The sequence below is a fragment of the Gymnoscopelus microlampas genome, assembly GCF_963454915.1.
Source record: "Gymnoscopelus microlampas genome assembly, chromosome: 23".
Classification (NCBI taxonomy): domain Eukaryota; kingdom Metazoa; phylum Chordata; class Actinopteri; order Myctophiformes; family Myctophidae; genus Gymnoscopelus; species Gymnoscopelus microlampas.
Window position 1 is genome coordinate 33,974,498 of NC_139960.1, and position 16,559 is coordinate 33,991,056.

General features: G+C 46.6%; 1 protein-coding gene across 1 annotated transcript in view; it reads left to right on the plus strand.

Annotated features, from left to right (window-relative positions):
• mpped1 (metallophosphoesterase domain containing 1) overlaps positions 1–16,559 on the plus strand; it is a 67,636-nt gene that overhangs the window by 12,810 nt on the left and 38,267 nt on the right. The window contains exons 4-5 of the mRNA XM_084049681.1: positions 1,007–1,188; positions 16,329–16,554. Of these exons, the coding sequence (XP_083905807.1) occupies positions 1,007–1,188; positions 16,329–16,554 (408 nt within the window). The remainder of the gene's footprint in view (positions 1–1,006; positions 1,189–16,328; positions 16,555–16,559) is intronic.

Consider the following 16,559-nt stretch of genomic DNA (forward strand, 5'->3'; position numbering starts at 1 on the left):
CCTGGGTGTTATTGTACCTGGAGGAGAGCGCACTAAAGTGGGCCACTGTTATTCACCAGCTCCCCTCTCCCCCCCTGGAGACCCTGTGGAGCTAACGCACACGCACGCACGCACACACACACACACGCACACACACACACACACACGCACACGCGCACGCACACACACACACACACACACACACACACACACACACACACACACACACACACACACACACAGTGTCCCACAGGACTTTACACTTTTCTACTATCACTGTGCTTTTTCTCTCTCTCTCTCTGTGTCTCTGTGCGATTCACTGCTGTGCTTTTGTTGTGGCCCCTCACACTCTCCAATCTTTCCTATTTCCATCTCTGCTTCCTTATACCGCACAGTCAAATGTGGAGTATTCGTTTAACTCTGGAGGGTGTAAAAATGGAACCCTCGCACGGTTCCATGGTTACATTCTCAGTGTTAAATGAATACTCTGGATTTTACTGCGTGTGCTTTATTCTGTCGGGGACAATTAACTGCTGGATTTTAATCCAAACTACTGTACACTTTTCCGCATTGCTTCTTAGTTTTCGGAGGGTTGAGAAGAGTTAGTGTTATCAGATTTTTTGACTTTTTGCCGGGAAGACAAGTACATCATCCACAGAACGTATGACCTTTTCTACACAGTAAAATGCAGTGTTCATTTAACTCAGAAGAGTACAAAACCTTGTATCCCCATATTTAAACTTTTTAGTTTTTTTTTGGTAAATTAATGCCCTACTTCATCACACTACAGTAGCATCACACAAAACTAGCAGATCTACATCAGATCAAAAAGCTTTTTAGATCTGCTAATTTTGCTACATTTGAATTCTGAAAACCGTCAGTTTTGGACATCGAGTTGTCCTCTCGACAGCAATGATTTATACTCTCTTTGGAGTTAGTTAACACTGGGGTTTTGCCGTGTACCTTTCCTTGTTTATTTCCTCATGGTTTCCTCATGTGCGTGTCTCTCTCTCTCTCTCTGACGCAGGGTGGACCCCATGCCCCACGATGCACCCAAGCCACCGGGCTACACCCGCTTTGTGTGCATCTCAGACACGCACTCTCGCACAGACGCCATCCAGATGCCCTACGGGGACGTTTTCATCCACGCCGGAGACTTCACCGAGCTGGGTCTGCCCTCTGAGGTCAAGAAGTTCAACGACTGGCTAGGTCAGCATCTCTCTATCTGTGGGGGTCAGCATTCATAGAGGGTCATTGTCCCACCTTTTAGTTTTCTGTCAGGTGTCCAGATAAGAGCGTTTTCAAAACAAACAATATTTCAAAATGATATGGATATTTATTTATTTATTTTTAGAGTTTAAGCCATCTATAATAGGGTCTGTCTGTCCATCTGTCTGTGTGACTGTCAGGATTGAATCTCGCAAACCTCTGGACCGATCACCGTTTGCACATTTCTTGTGCACACTGTCACTAGGCTAACATAGAATCATACACATTTTGTTCACATACATACCTTGAAATATTTAACTATTACTTTTTTAGAAGTGGAAGTAGTGGAAGTCAGTTGGCCTCGGATTGACCAAATCTTCGGCGAGACTCTTTAAGGATGTGAAGGCCAGTCAAATCAGGCTGAAACCTTGCCCAGATATGGAGTCATCACGGTCATGGTCATAAGTCATAGACGACTGGTGTCATAGACTGGCCTAGATCCACATGAAGCCATGCCTTTATTCCACCTTCTTTCACCAGGCATATTCCCATTGAGATTCAGAGTCTCCAGGGAGTCCCTGGCCAAGATGTCAGCATAAAAAGTTGCACATAATAGTAAAAGCAATAAAAAAAGTTTCATATTATCGATTTATATATTATTTACCATTTTCAACATCACATGGTGTGATATGAGTCTGGATTATGCTCTGCTCTTTCCGACTTTGACAGATGGCTTTAGAGACATAGTCAGTGTGTATATCTGTACATTGTAGCGTTGACAGGGGAGGAAAGAAACGCTGAGAAGAACCAGCACTCAGGCCAGAACAGAGAGTCCTTGGACTGTTCTGAATTGAATTAAAAAGCATGGGTGCTGAACAGGGGTGAAAACCCTAACGCTAAGTTTAAAAGGCTGCAGCATACTTCTTGTAGAAACAAAGTTCGACAAGGTCATAAGAACGAAATTAGGTAATTGCGTAGAATAGTTATTTTCTGTACTTCTTACACCTCCAAGATTTCTCAAACTACTGTATGCTAACCCTGCGAACGTTGTGTGTGATTGGTCAGACATTTTGAAAACAAAGAGTGGAGATCCATGTGCCAAAATCACCGTTCCAGCACTACAGTGGTGCGGGGTCTCAAACGTTCGGTGCTCAAAGCAGAGTCCCATCAAGTAAAACAATGTGATTCTCAGAGTACTTGTTTGGTTTGAGGCTTGGATTGTGTAATTAATTACCTTGCCGTGATTTTACTCCAAATAGTGGTGAGATGTCTTGCTTTGTTAATTAGAAATTGATATTCCAAAAATAGTCTTGTCATTGATTTACATTGCACAGTGAACCAGCTCTCAAAGTCAAGTCAAGTTTAGTACATAAACGAACGCAAACAAAGCATATTCTGCCAATATACGTATAATATCACAAAACCCAGTACGGCACTAAGAAATTAGAGAAAAGTATTATAGTATACTGTTTGAAGATCAAGATACGTGGATCAAGTCCGGGTATTCTACCCAATACATACAGTATAGCTAAATCAACATGAAGTTCATATTTTTCTTAAGCAGATTCCGTTACAGCACAACACTTCACAAAACCCAGTTTTGTGAAGTGTATTCACAGAATCCGCTGTGTCTGCGTTCGTTTATATGTGCTGTCACGGCCTGGCTCAGAAGTCATGGCAAAACAGGAGAAGACACATGGAGTGCAGTGGTAAAAAGAAAATAAGTAGTTGAAACATAAACTATTCAAAACAATACAAAACTATGGAGTGTGATAATAATCAGTAGCATCAGTATGTCAGTTGGTGAATGTTTGGATGTATGGTGTGTGCAAGGTGTTGTAATAACTGCAAACATAACCAAATAAGGCGGGAGGGAGACCTGCGTCATAGTCAGTCAGGCGTTAAATACCCCTGGAAGCCAGGTGCACCCAGTTGCATTAATTGACCCCACCCACCAGGTACCTGCCAGATCAAGGGCAAAGCAGGCCCTGTTCAAGCACGACAGTTGACTATTTCGAATTTTCAATTTCTAATGAGATAGAGATGTCTCGCCAATGTTGGGAGTTAGATCACGGCAAGGTAACGACACAACCAAAACCTGTACCAAAGTGTCAGTGTGCGTTAAGGGCTCGGGGCTAACATGGGACACAGAATTCACGCAACTTCTCATCTTGGTATTAAAATACGGTTACGTTCGATCTGCGCATGTTGTCATATCTGTTTGATGCTGCTCAACAAGCTGCTGTTGATTCCGTCCATTTTACCCAAGGTTGAAAACACGACCTGTTGCTGTGCTTTTGGTGCTGCCGATGCTGCTGGTCTGGCTGTACCAGCCGTTCCCTTTTAATGCCATCATCACAAACATCGGCACAAACTCTAGCAGGAGCGGTGTGCGCGTGGTGCTTTGTGCTCTCTGCTGCTGCTGCTCGTCTCTCTGCTAAGGGAGGAGGGAGAGAAGTGGGGAAGATAAGGGGAGAGCTTGTATTGGTGTGTGTGTGGGTAGGGAGGGCTTCCCAGCCCCCTAAAGCGAGCCGGCAGGGAGTGCGAGCTGAAAAACCCGCTAGCTTGCACTCCGACGGCGAGCAAGGCGACGGGAGAGACGGAGAGCAATAGATAAAAAACAAGCCAAACACAGTGCCGTGGCGTCTGAAGTCTTTCTCTCTCCCTGTCTCTCTCTCTCTCTCTCTGTCTCCCCCTCTCTATCTATCTCTTCTCTCTCTCTCCATCTATTCCTTTCTCTCCTGCCTTGCTCCCCCCTCATTTTATTTTTCCCTCTTTCTATCGTCCGCTCATATAAATATTTATAATCTGGGTGCTATTCCTATTCACTCACATCCCTCTGTATGGCTCTGCCGCACTCTGTCCTACACACACACACACACACACACACACACACACACACACACACACACACACACACACACACACACACACACACACGCTCCGTTGTCATTCTATGGATGAATGTAACTCCTGCTGTTTGGTGTGCGTGTGTGTGTACAGAGCAGATTTACAGGGAGATCAGGATTAACGCTATATGGGCCCGCATTAATTTCCCTGGTATCAAACTATCACCAATGAACAGCAGCATCCGTGCACCAGGTGAACGCGCTCATCCCCATGCCCTGTCCCTCTGCTCTGGTCTGCTCCCGTCTTCTGATGCATCCGAGTCATTCTTCTTTCATCATTCTGCCTTTGTTCAAATCCTCCTCTCTCTCCCTCACTCTCTCTCTCCCTCTCGCTTGCTCTCGGCATGGAGGATGGTGGTACGAGCCCCCTCCTCTCTTCTTCCACGGGGGCTCAGTGGCAGCCAGCTCTCTGCGATTCCTCTCCCAGCTCTTATTTTTAGCAGGAAGTCGGCTCTCGGGGCCCCTGGCAGCCGCTCAAAGCTTTGTCAGGGCTGGTGAACACTGCAGGAGAGAGGAGAGGAGAGGGACAGAGGAGAGAGAGAGGGAGAGGAGATGAAAAGAGAGGGGAGGAGAGCAGCAGCTAGTAGAGGAAATCCGGGGAATTGAGGGGGGCAGCGTCGGGAAAGGAAGAGGAGTTTGAAATTTAAAAGAGCGAACGGAGGAGCAGCGGAATTGAATAAAGCGGGGAGTGTTGTGCTGGGGGGTGGGGGGGTTTCATCCATGCTTCTCCCCTGGTAACGGCCTGCCGTACCTGGGTCGGCTCACAGCTCTGTCCCCAGGAGACCCGCCAGGTTCTGACGCCAAAGTTCTGCTCTCTGTGTGCGTGTGTGCGTGCGTGTGTGCGTGTGTGTGTGTGTGTGTGTGTGTGTGGTAAATCTACTGTAGGTGTTTGTAGGAGTTAACACTGGGCAGTCACTTGAAGGGGCTGAGGTAAGAGGCCTTGAAATGTCAGCTTTTGGGGTGAACAATGTTCTGTGTGGAGTGAGACTGGAGTGTGATTCAGCGGTACAGGTGAGAGGACGGAAGACATGTTGACAAAGAGGAGATCATGTTTTTTTTAAAAGGCGTGCGCGCGGGGGAGGAGGAGGGGGGGGGGGGGGGGGGGCAGCAGACGTCTAGTGTGAGCAGAAGCACTCCCAATCCAATTCCCTCCAATAATGGACTCTTTGATCAGCTTTCAATGCTTTTCCTACAGCATGTCAACACACACTTGTGGCGGGGCGCGAGTGCATAATGCGTACACTTTCATGCACGCACAAACAACCAGAACAGACCCCAAAAAACCGACTACCACATGAGCGCTGGTTTTGTAAGCCACGGCAATATTCTGCATGTGAATGCCATGCACACACAATGTGTGTGTGTGTGTGTGTGTGTGTGTGTGTGTGTGTGTGTGTGTGTGTGTGTGTGTGTGTGTGTGTGTGTGTGTGTGTGTGTGTGTGTGTGTGTGTGTGTGTTTACGTGTGCACAGCACTCTGCTTGGTTTTGAGCGGTGGATCTCTTTTCATGCATGCCGTGCGATGGCGTGCGCTTGCGGCGTGGAGCTGGAAACCCTCTGCACTGCATGTTCTCTCTGTTTAAATATGGATCTCATTGTGCCTCTTGAGTCGCCACGGGGTCAAGAGAGGAGCAGCTTTAATTCTTAAAAGCCTGTGTTCTCCTTCCGTCTGTAGTCTTTTTTTCTTTTTGCTCTTGCCCTCTGTCTTTTAGCTCTTGATTTTTCCACACTTCTCTCTCTCTCTCTCTCTCTCTCTCTCTCTCTCTCTCTCTCTCTCTCTCTCTCTCTCCCTCTCTCTTGCTCTTGCTCCCTCTCTCTTGCATGTCTCCTGCTTCTTCCGTCTCCAGGTTTCTGGGTCCTTCGACTCGGTGTCTTGGGTACAACTCTTTATTTAGCGCAGTTGCTCCGCTCTGTTCCCCTTTACTGCTGAATAATAGATAAGTGACGCCTATGATGTGATTGCTGTGTAGGCACTTTAGTGTGTGTGTGTGTGTGTGTGTGTGTGTGTGTGTGTGTGTGTGTGTGTGTGTGTGTGTGTGTGTGTGTGTGTGTGTGTGTGTGTGTGTGTGTGTGTGTGTGTGTGTGTGTGTCTGTGTGTCTGTGTGTCTGTCTCTGTGTGTGTGTGTCTGTGTGTGTGTGTTTAGTTTTTTGCACAATGAGTCTGCACCTGCCTGAGCTTGTGTTATGTGTGTGTGTATTCTGCGGTTGTGTGTGGCCTCTGTGTGTATTCGGTGAGTTTGTGTTTGTGTGTGTGATTTGTGGTGCTTCTTTTGCCTCCGTCAGGTGTTGTACTTCATCCCCCCCCTCCAATAGACCTCCTACCTACACCTCCATCTCTCTCTTTCTCTCGTCCCTGTAGGGCAGATAGCAGTAGAGCCCAGTATGCACTCTTTAGCTCGGTAACATGACGGACATTAAAGTTTCATGACTGGCCCGCTCCTCCTCATTCCCCCTCTCGCTTCCCTTCACTGTCTCTTTCTTTACCTCCCTTGCTCTCCCTCTTTTATCCTCCCTCTCTCTCTCTCTCTCTCTCTCTCTCTCTCTCTGTCTCTACTACTGCCACTGCACTTTCCCTGTCTCCCACCATTTACCCCCCCCTCCACCCACCCCTCTGCTGCCTCTACACACCTCCCTCCATTTCCTTCTCCCTCGCCCCTCGCTCGCTCATTAGCTTCTCCGGCTTTCTTCCTCCGTCAACATCGCCGCGTGTTTACGCAGCGGAGAGCCTCGCGTAACGAGTAGGGGTGTGAGAGACCGTTTTGTGGCTGTTAACGTTGGAGTCTTGACGGTATTTCAAGCATCTGCACATTTACGCAATCCCCCCCCCACACACACACACACACACACCATACTTTGTCCGTTTTGCGCATTCAGCTTGCGCTGTTGAGAAAGTTTGTGTGTTTGTGTGTCTCAACACAAGTGCATGCATGTGGGGGGAAAGAGGGAGCAATAAAGAGTAATGGGGTTGCATTTGTATGTGGAGATGGTATCCTTCCCCAGCTTTCTTTGAAATAAGCTTGTTGTGGTTTTTGGGGTAGAGTAAAGCCTCTGCATATTGTGCATCGTGGTTCTCTCTCCTCACGTATTCTCCCTCCCCCTCTCTCTCTCTTCTCAAACTCCACACTCTGTCTTTCAATCTACGACTTTTCCGCCCGTGTGTGTGTGTGTGTGTGTGTGTGTGTGTGTGTGTGTGTGTGTGTGTGTGTGTGTGTGTGTGTGTGTGTGTGTGTGTGTGTGTGTGTGTGTGTGTGTGTGTGTGTGTGTGTGTGTGTGTGTGTGTGTCCGACCTCCCGTGTTTTTATTACTACTCCTACCGATTTTGTCCAAAACTCAGCCAAATTGGTACACATCATCTCTGTATGCATCTGCCAGATTTTCCGGATTCTATTCTGATTGACTACAATTGGCTTTCAAAGTTTGCTGGAGGGGCCCGTTTTGCATGACATGCTACCAGCACTGCTGGACCGATTGGCGGGAAATTTGCACTCACACTCCCAGTAAGCCAAGGAACAATCTTCACTCAATTCATTTTTTAAATCGTCCAGTTATAGCGCCACCGTGAGACACATGTTTTGTTACTACTTGTACAGATTTTGTCCAAACCTCATGCAAATTAGTATACATTTCTCACATTCCATTCCAATTTGCTATGATTGGCTTCCAAAGTTTGTGGGGGTGGCCGTTTTGCGGCTTATAGGCCCTGTTTGTGCCAGATTACATTTTCTGCCATAGTGTGCTTTCTTCAAAACACACTTTTTGATGAGACTACTACAGATTTAGCCAAAAACTCACACAAATTGGTACACATTATCTCTGGGGTCATGTGGGAGGCACACTTTTCTAGTTTCCCTATGTGTCTACTTATCATTTCTGGATCAACCTGGTGCCTATGGTTTTACTGCATATGAAAAGTCCTGAGACCAAACAAAACCAAGAGGACATTGTTACATTGTGAGAGAGCGGAGAGCGGAGGTGAATTAGACGCATGTAGCATCCAGCCTGTGTAGGTGTCCTTAGACTCCAAATGGACCTGGAACTGAAATAAAAAGGCCAGACCGTGTGTAGGAGAGAGGGAAACAAAGCAGTACCACCTACAAGGCTGGTTGATGATGTGGCTTATCTGTCTTTGTCTCCATTTGTTTGTGTGTGTCTGAGCGACCTTGTTTGTCTGCACACTTGTTTGTCTGCACTCAAGCCTGTGTGTGTGTGTGTGTGTGTGTGTGTGTGTGTGTGTGTGTGTGTGTGTGTGTGTGTGTGTGTGAGTGTGAGTGTGTGTGTGTGCGCACGCGCGTGTGCCTGTGTCTGTGTGTTTCTCTGAATGTGTGTGTCTGCATGCAAGCCATTTTGTGTGTGTATATGTAATGTATTATGTCCACTGAGAACATTCAGAGATGCGTGGTGTTGCTGCTGTACTCAGATAAAGTGTGTTGTGGTCCTGCGCTGCTCAGTAGGTGGTGTTTGTGTGCGGCGTCTTATAATTGCAGGCTGTCTTTGTTGTATGTCTGCCCATATAACTGTGTGTGTGTGTGTGTGTGTGTGTGTGTGTGTGTGTGTGTGTGTGTGTGTGTGTGTGTGTGTGTGGATACAATATGATATACTTTATTGTCCCCATGGGAACATTTGTCTTGGACTCAAATGCTGCAAACATATAGCCGAGTGTGTGGGTGGGTGAGTTAAATGAAATGAGGAGTATTACGTTGATGCTTAGGTAAGAACTGTATCTGTCACACACACACACACACACACACACACACACACACACACACACACACACACACACACACACACACACACACACACACACACACACACAACAAGGAATTATGAGACTGATCCAAGTTGAGTCTCAGCTTGTCTGTCCTTGAACATCGGCGTCGCTGCCGCTTTTGAAGATTCACTTATTCTTTACATTGTGGTTATGTCCATGCAGATGAAGCTAGACAACAGCGCTGTATTGTACTGCTCTGCTGAGTGGAATCCACAAGTACCGCATGTGCACAAGAATGTAAATTGCCTATTACACACACACACACACACACACACACACACACACACACACACACACACACACACACACACACATCCAACACACTTCTGTACTAGCTTAGATGTGACAGGAAATTTGGGGCTACCGGTTTTCTTTTTTGCATCTGTGCACGCACGCGCGCGCGCACACACACACACACACACACACACACACACACACACACACACACACACACACACACACACACACACACACACACACACACACACACACACACACACACACACACACACACACACACACACACACACACACACACGGGCAGTAATCCCCCAAACATGCCAGGGCTTTGGGCAGAACAGGGCTTTTCTTCAAAGGGCAGAGACCACCCATCGGAACCTAGGAACAATGGTGCCGTTCCGGAAGCCTCCCTATGGGGATGGTGGTGGGGCCACACTCACACATGCGTGTACACACACACTGTGATGATGGGGGGCTTTGTCCGTGCGCCGCGCGTGCACACACACACACACACACACACACACACACACACACACACACACACACACACACACAGAGCCTACTGTATATGGGAGCTATTGTGGGCATTGTGCAGGCCGTTGTGAGCAGACAGTCACCGCTCCTGAGAGCGTGGCCCAGTGAAATCCTCTGTGTTCATTTTACTCTGAGAGTGTGAATAAGGTCCCCAGATGGACCCGTACGGGTGGTGGCAGCCGCTTAACATGAAAAGACATTGAAAGAAAGGCATATAAAGAGACATGACGGCACGCAGCGATGAGTCCTGCCGTACAGCTGTTTCCACTGTTCCACTTGTAGTTTCATCTGCGTCTTTGTCTCTCGCGTTTTCCACACACATTTTATTGCAGTGGTTCTCAACCTGTGGGTCGTGAGGATATTGCAAGTGGTCCCCCCAAGTCAAAAGAAAACCACCTAAGTGGAAAAAAGCGGCACTCCAAAATAAAGTTGCAAGACAGTGGCTCAAATGTGGTTTCTCATTTCATTGAGAGAACGGTAACGCGTTTCGGCCGTAGCCTTCCTCAGAGCAGATTAAAAGAGGACTCTTTTAATCTGCTCTGAGGAAGGCTACGGCCTAACTCAGAGCAATAACTACTTTTGAGTTATTTACATAGCTGAGCACCCACTGCCTAAACTAAGAAGGCATCCAGAGGAAGCGCACCGGTTTTCCTTTCTTGGTCCCCCCCCAAGTATTTGGCAAACGACTAAGATTGTATTGATGATATGACATTAATACCAAAACATGAATGTAAAAAAAAAGAAGAGATAATGGCACATTTTATTTAACACCTTAAAAAATAGTTTTCATTGTGATAAGTAGGAGCTTAAAGTATATTGATCCAAGCCGGGACACAGTCGATAGATCGTTAAAATAAGTTGAAAATAACTGAAAATGGACACGGCTGCCGTGTTAAGTGGTCCGATGGGTGGGCCGCGAACACGTTTGCGATTTTCAAGTAGTACACTCCCAGATTTACAAATGAAAGCAATAAATAACACTGAGGATTCTACTGTGTATGGTTTGTGTTTGTTCTGGAGTGCGAGTGTGTGTGTGTGTGTGTGTGTGTGTGTGTGTGTGTGTGTGTGTGTGTGTGTGTGTGCGTGTGTGTTTCTCGCGTGCATGCATTTCTTTGTATGTATGCTGTCGACTTTTTTTTTTGATCGAAGAGAAAATGAGAGCCAGCCGTCAGCCTTGCGTACGCTGCTGATTCACAGGCAAATTAAAACTATTTGTTGCTTGAAAGCGGCTTTTGAATTCAAAGACAAAAGATGGTGGTGGTGACACACACACACACACCCACACACTGACACCCACACACACACACACACACACACACACACACACACACACACACACACACACGCGTTAAGTCTTGCCTCTAGTATTTGAATTGCGCTCTCTCTCTCTCTTTCCTTTTCGTTTTTTTCTCCCTCCATCATTTCCTCAACCTATGTGCGTTCCTCCATTTCTCCAATCTCAGTGTATAGCTCTCACCCTCTTTTTTTGTCACAACATGTTCATCCTCATCAGATGAAGAGGTTTTTGATGGAGCTATTGATTTTACTCATGGCTCTGTGCACTTTGTGGACGGGGGCAGTGGCGGCTGAAAGCATTGTGGAACAGCAATTTGCTTTTGTGCATGGTTGCGGGTTTCCTTTTTTTTGCGATACAATGTATCAGTGATTTAAAGCTACAACCTGGAACATCATTTAATGATTAAAACGTTACTTTAACCCATTGAGACCTGAAGCCGATTCTACATGTCTCCTAAATCCCAACAGTTTTCTGAAAAACTTATGTTTCTATATCAGTGGTGCTCAATATTTTTCATGTCTAGGACCCCCAAAATTATATGTATTTTGCCGCGGACCCCCATCAAAATATTTTGTTCCAGGGACCCCCCCAGAGGCAACGATTTGAGTTAAAAATGTTCGCTTTAAAAAAATATATATTCAAAGATTTGCACACATTTTCACGATTTTTCAAAAATAGCAGATCTACAAGCTCGTAGCGCGGCACTCGGTGCCGCGCTATGAGCTTGTATATCTGCTATTTTTGAATAGCCCAAAGTGTAAAATAATGCTTTTTAGCTCAAATCTAAAAATGACACAGTTCCAGGTCTTAATGGGTTAATGATTAAAACGTTACTTTAACAAATCCGTACGGTAGATTATGTCAATAAATACAATATGACTTGCACATCTGCAGTGGTTGGAGGTGGTCTCCCTACTCTGCCACTGATGCGCGCTCGCGCGTGATTTCAAACACATCTCCTTCAGACCGCGACCGCGACTTTGGGGAACAGAGGTATCAAATACATCTACTAAAGACATTTATTTGCAATTCGTCATTCTCGCAACGAGGAAATATTACATTTCCACAACAGTAGGCTATATGGAGGTTTTCCTTGTATCAAGGCTAATTTATTGAATGAGTGCGCATTTGAAAATAAAGAGGCTGTATATGTAACTACAGTATGTGCCATATTTATCGGCTAAAATGAACAGTTTGTTTAGAAACAACTGCGGCAGTAGCCTACAGCAAAGCGTTTTTCCTCGCCATTTCTGAGCGGCAGCTGACACTGTATACGGTCTGCAAAGCTCATTTCCCGGCCACAAATATTTACAATCGACTTCTTTTACGCCGCGAGCCACATTACTATGAATTGACTTTTATAGAGCCGAAATAAAATCGGGTCAGGGACTTTATTTCGGCACTAAAGCGGACTGTGCAGCGGCCTTTATGAGCCAAGCAAGGACTGCCTCTTGACTAGGGTTCGGATCCGGAATCGGAGGAATCGGAAGGAACCGGATCCGACATTGAGGAACCGGAATCGGTTCTGTCATATTTGGAACCGTTTCTGGAACCGGGTTTTATCACACTGTCAGAGCTGGTATGTGGACTTCACGTCCACTTGGTTCCATTTACACTCTCAGAGTCTCTCACCTACAGACCTGTAAGGTCCATTTTGAACCCTCTATACACTGTAGGAATCGTTAAAGGTATAGCGTTAAGAGGGAATGTTACGGAACCGGAATCGTTAAAATCCTACGGGATCCCAAGTTTAACTAATGTTCATTTCGTCAACTAAAACTGTGACGAAAAATGTTCGTCGACTACCTTTTTTCACTGACGAAAACTAAATAAAAACTAAGCTATGATGACTAAAACATAGACTAAATATATTGACAATTTCTTCAACAAATAAAAGCTATACTAAAATGTTGGATTTACTATACTAGTGGAGAAGAGATTCAGTAGAACTAAAGACAACTCATTTTATGTTTGGTTGCGCTCGGGTGTCGTGCTCTGCAATAACAGATCTACAAGCTGTAGATCGGCAATTTTCAGCCATTACGACGCCAACAAGGCACCGCCAAAATACATTTTTGTCGACAAAATCAATTGCACATTTAGTCGACTGAAATCTTATATTTAGTCGACTAAAATTAGGCTTAAACTAAAACTTTTCAGATGACTAAAATATGACTGAAACTAAATGAAATTTTATTCAAAAGACTATGACTAAACCTAAAAATGAACACTGATCCCAACGCTACTCTTGACTGAGCAGTAGAACTTTGCTCTCTCATACTGGAAACCCGGGTCCGAATCCCAGACAGGACATAAAAGTTAATTTACTAGTTGACATCCAGCCATTTTGTATGCACATGTTGTCCTTTTTACAGCCCCTCCACTTTCCGGAGAAACTGTCAAAAAATTCATCCATGAAATTGCAATTTAATTCTCCTAAGTAAGTGAGGAAGGGTGGGGAGGCCGGTGGCGCCCGAGTGCAGCTCGTCAATTTTATTTTTTCCAGCAGTGATTTACTTACCACGTTTTACAGTTGGCCGTCAAACTTCATGGGGAACGGAGAAAGAAAAAGGGAAAAAAAGTGCTTGCGCTGCAGAATTCGCGAGGAGTCGGAGATGGCGTTTTATTTGTTCTAAAATGTATGAGTGCCTTGTTGTTCTAACACTATGTATCTCCCTCATGTCACTCACCCATTCACTCTTGTGGCCTAACATTCACTCAGTCACACACACGCGCGCGCGCCACACACACACACACACACACACACAGACACACACACACACACACACACACACACACACACACACACACACACACACACACACACACACACACACACACACACACACACACACACACACACACACACACACACACACACACACACACACACTCAGTCACACACACACACACACACACACACGCACGCAGCAAAAACGCACGCTCTCACACACACAAACGCATGCACGCTCTCACACACACACACACACACACACACACACACACACACACACACACTTTCCGGGGAGTGAACATGTATTTATCTCGGGTTATCTTATAGTTTGATGGGTTACATGGCGGCTTTCCGACATGTCGCCTTTCCGACGTTAACGAACCCTATACCTAACCCTCACCCTAACCCTAACCGCACGCGGAAGCCACTAGTCGGAGTGGCGAGATGTCGGCATGGAAGACGGTTACCGTTTGATGTCTCTCACTTCATCGGTTCGGTTCATGTTGCAGTCGGGTACTGGTCAAACATAAAACAAGTGTTCAAAAGGCAAACGCTTGATGTGGCCGCATGCATCAGACATCAAGCCATCTCTCTAGCCATGCACAATACATAAAGTACAGTATGACCCACACACATGGCTAAAACATTCATGTCCCATGGCGAAAATAAGTGCTCTACTACAACTCACAACTCGCAACATGTTGTGAGCTTTTGGATGGGCTATTTTCGGAGTTGGACACCATTGTATGGCAAAGTAAAAATCTGTATACTACATTTGTATAGGCTGCTCGTGTCGCCTGAGGTGTGCAACCCCTCATTAAGGCCCTTTATAGAGCAGTTTTTGGTATACCTGCTGCTAGACAGCTAAATCCAAGGCCCCCCCCCCACCCCCCACCCCCCAGACAAACAAATAGGAGTGATGGGGGCGGGAAACACGCACGCACTGCAGCAATGGCCGCTCTTGACAGATGCTTTCATCCGGTTATTGTTCTCACTCAAGGATTTTGGGCTTTTCCGAAAGTATTTCAGTCCCTCTCTCTCCTCCCTTTCTCTCACTCCTACCCCTCCTCCCCCCCTCCCCCTCCCGTCAACCTGCTTCTGATTGGCTGTTATGACAGAGCCGTCTCTGTGCTGTCAGGCTCTTCTGAAGCGCCGTTTAATTACTCCCTCTTTTCGCTAAAGTGACACTCGTGCACGCACGCACGCGCCAAAAAAAAGGAGAAGAAAACACGAGCACATAAGGACACACAAACACGTGACATGCTCAGCAGTGTGCTGTAGCGTCCTGGCAATAATTGTCAAAAAGGCATGGTGATTGAACTCTCCCGTCAAGACGCTCCACCTGCTAGACGCAGTGCCCGCCGCCGGCACCCGGCGCGCCCGCCAGACGATGCAGGCCCCCCCCAGATGTTTGTCAGCGCTCTTTCTTTAATTCCTCTCTCTCTCTCTCTCTCTCTCTCTCTCTCTAGCTCTCTCTTTCTCTCTCACTCTCTCTGTAGAGCTGTGAAAACATTGGGGGATATTTAGATATTTTTTTCCTCAGTAGCCAGCAGCTCCAATCGATCTGCTGGGAAGTACACACACACACACACACACACACACACACACACACACACACACACACACACACACACTCACACACACACACACACACACACACACACACACACACACACACACACACACACACACACACACACACACACACACACACACACACACACACACACACACACACACACACACACACACACACTACCTCCCCAACTGTGCTTGGCACTGAATAGCCAATTAAATCCATTGAGATGGAGGTGTGTGTGTGTGTGTGTGTGTGTGTGTGTGTTTGTTTCTGTGTGTGTGTGTGTGTGTGTGTGTGTGTGTGTGTGTGTGTGTGTTTATTTGTGTGTTTATTTGTGTGTGTGTGCCTATTTGGGGGGTATGGACAGAGTCTGATCAGAGTGAGCGGATGATGAGTAGAAACCCGGGGAGGGTGGGGGGGTGATTGCATACCGGCTGCTGCCGCATAGTCTGTAAATGTTTAATATTCAGTGGCAAAATTTTGAAAATGATCACATTCATTCATGCACACGCCATCGTGATAATGGCTGATTTATTGTGAGTTGCGTGCCGGTGTGTGGCGCACCGAAAACAGCAGATCTACAAGCACACAATTACGACGCCTTGTGAGCTTGTAGATTGGCTATTTTTTTTTGCGCGAACGACACCTTGCGCGGCAACTCGCTATAACTCAGGCTTTGGATTCCCTGACGGATGCATTGAGATATGGTTCCATAAACAGGAGGCTGGAGACGTTGATAGATGGCTGAGAGCTCAGACAGATGTACAGATTAATAGAGATGGCAAAAAAAAACACAGAGAGAGAAAGAGGGAAGGACAGAGAAAGAGGGAAGGAGAGAGAGAAGCTCCTCTTCCGCTTATAAACTCTGCGTGCCGTCTGGAGCCGGGGGTGGGGTGGAGGGGGGTGTTGTTTTTTTGCAGGGGAGTTGTTTTTTTGTGACTGTCAAAATGTTTATATCTGTTTTTTTATCCCCCCCCTTCGCAAATCCCGTCGTTCATCTTCCTTCTGTTCCTCTTCCTTCTCGTCCTCCTCCTCCCCTCCCACGTCCTCTCTCCCTCTGCCCCCCCCTCCCCCCCTGCAGGCACCTTGCCCTATGACATAAAGATCGTAATCGCGGGGAACCACGAGCTGACCTTCGACCAGGAGTTCATGGCCGACCTGATCAAGCAGGATTTCTACTACTTCCCCTCGGCCTCCAAGCTGAAGCCCGAGAGCTACGAGAACGTCCAGTCGCTGCTCACCAACTGCATCTACCTCCAGGACTCCGAGGTCACCGTGCGCGGCTTCAGGATCTACGGCTCCCCGTGGTGAG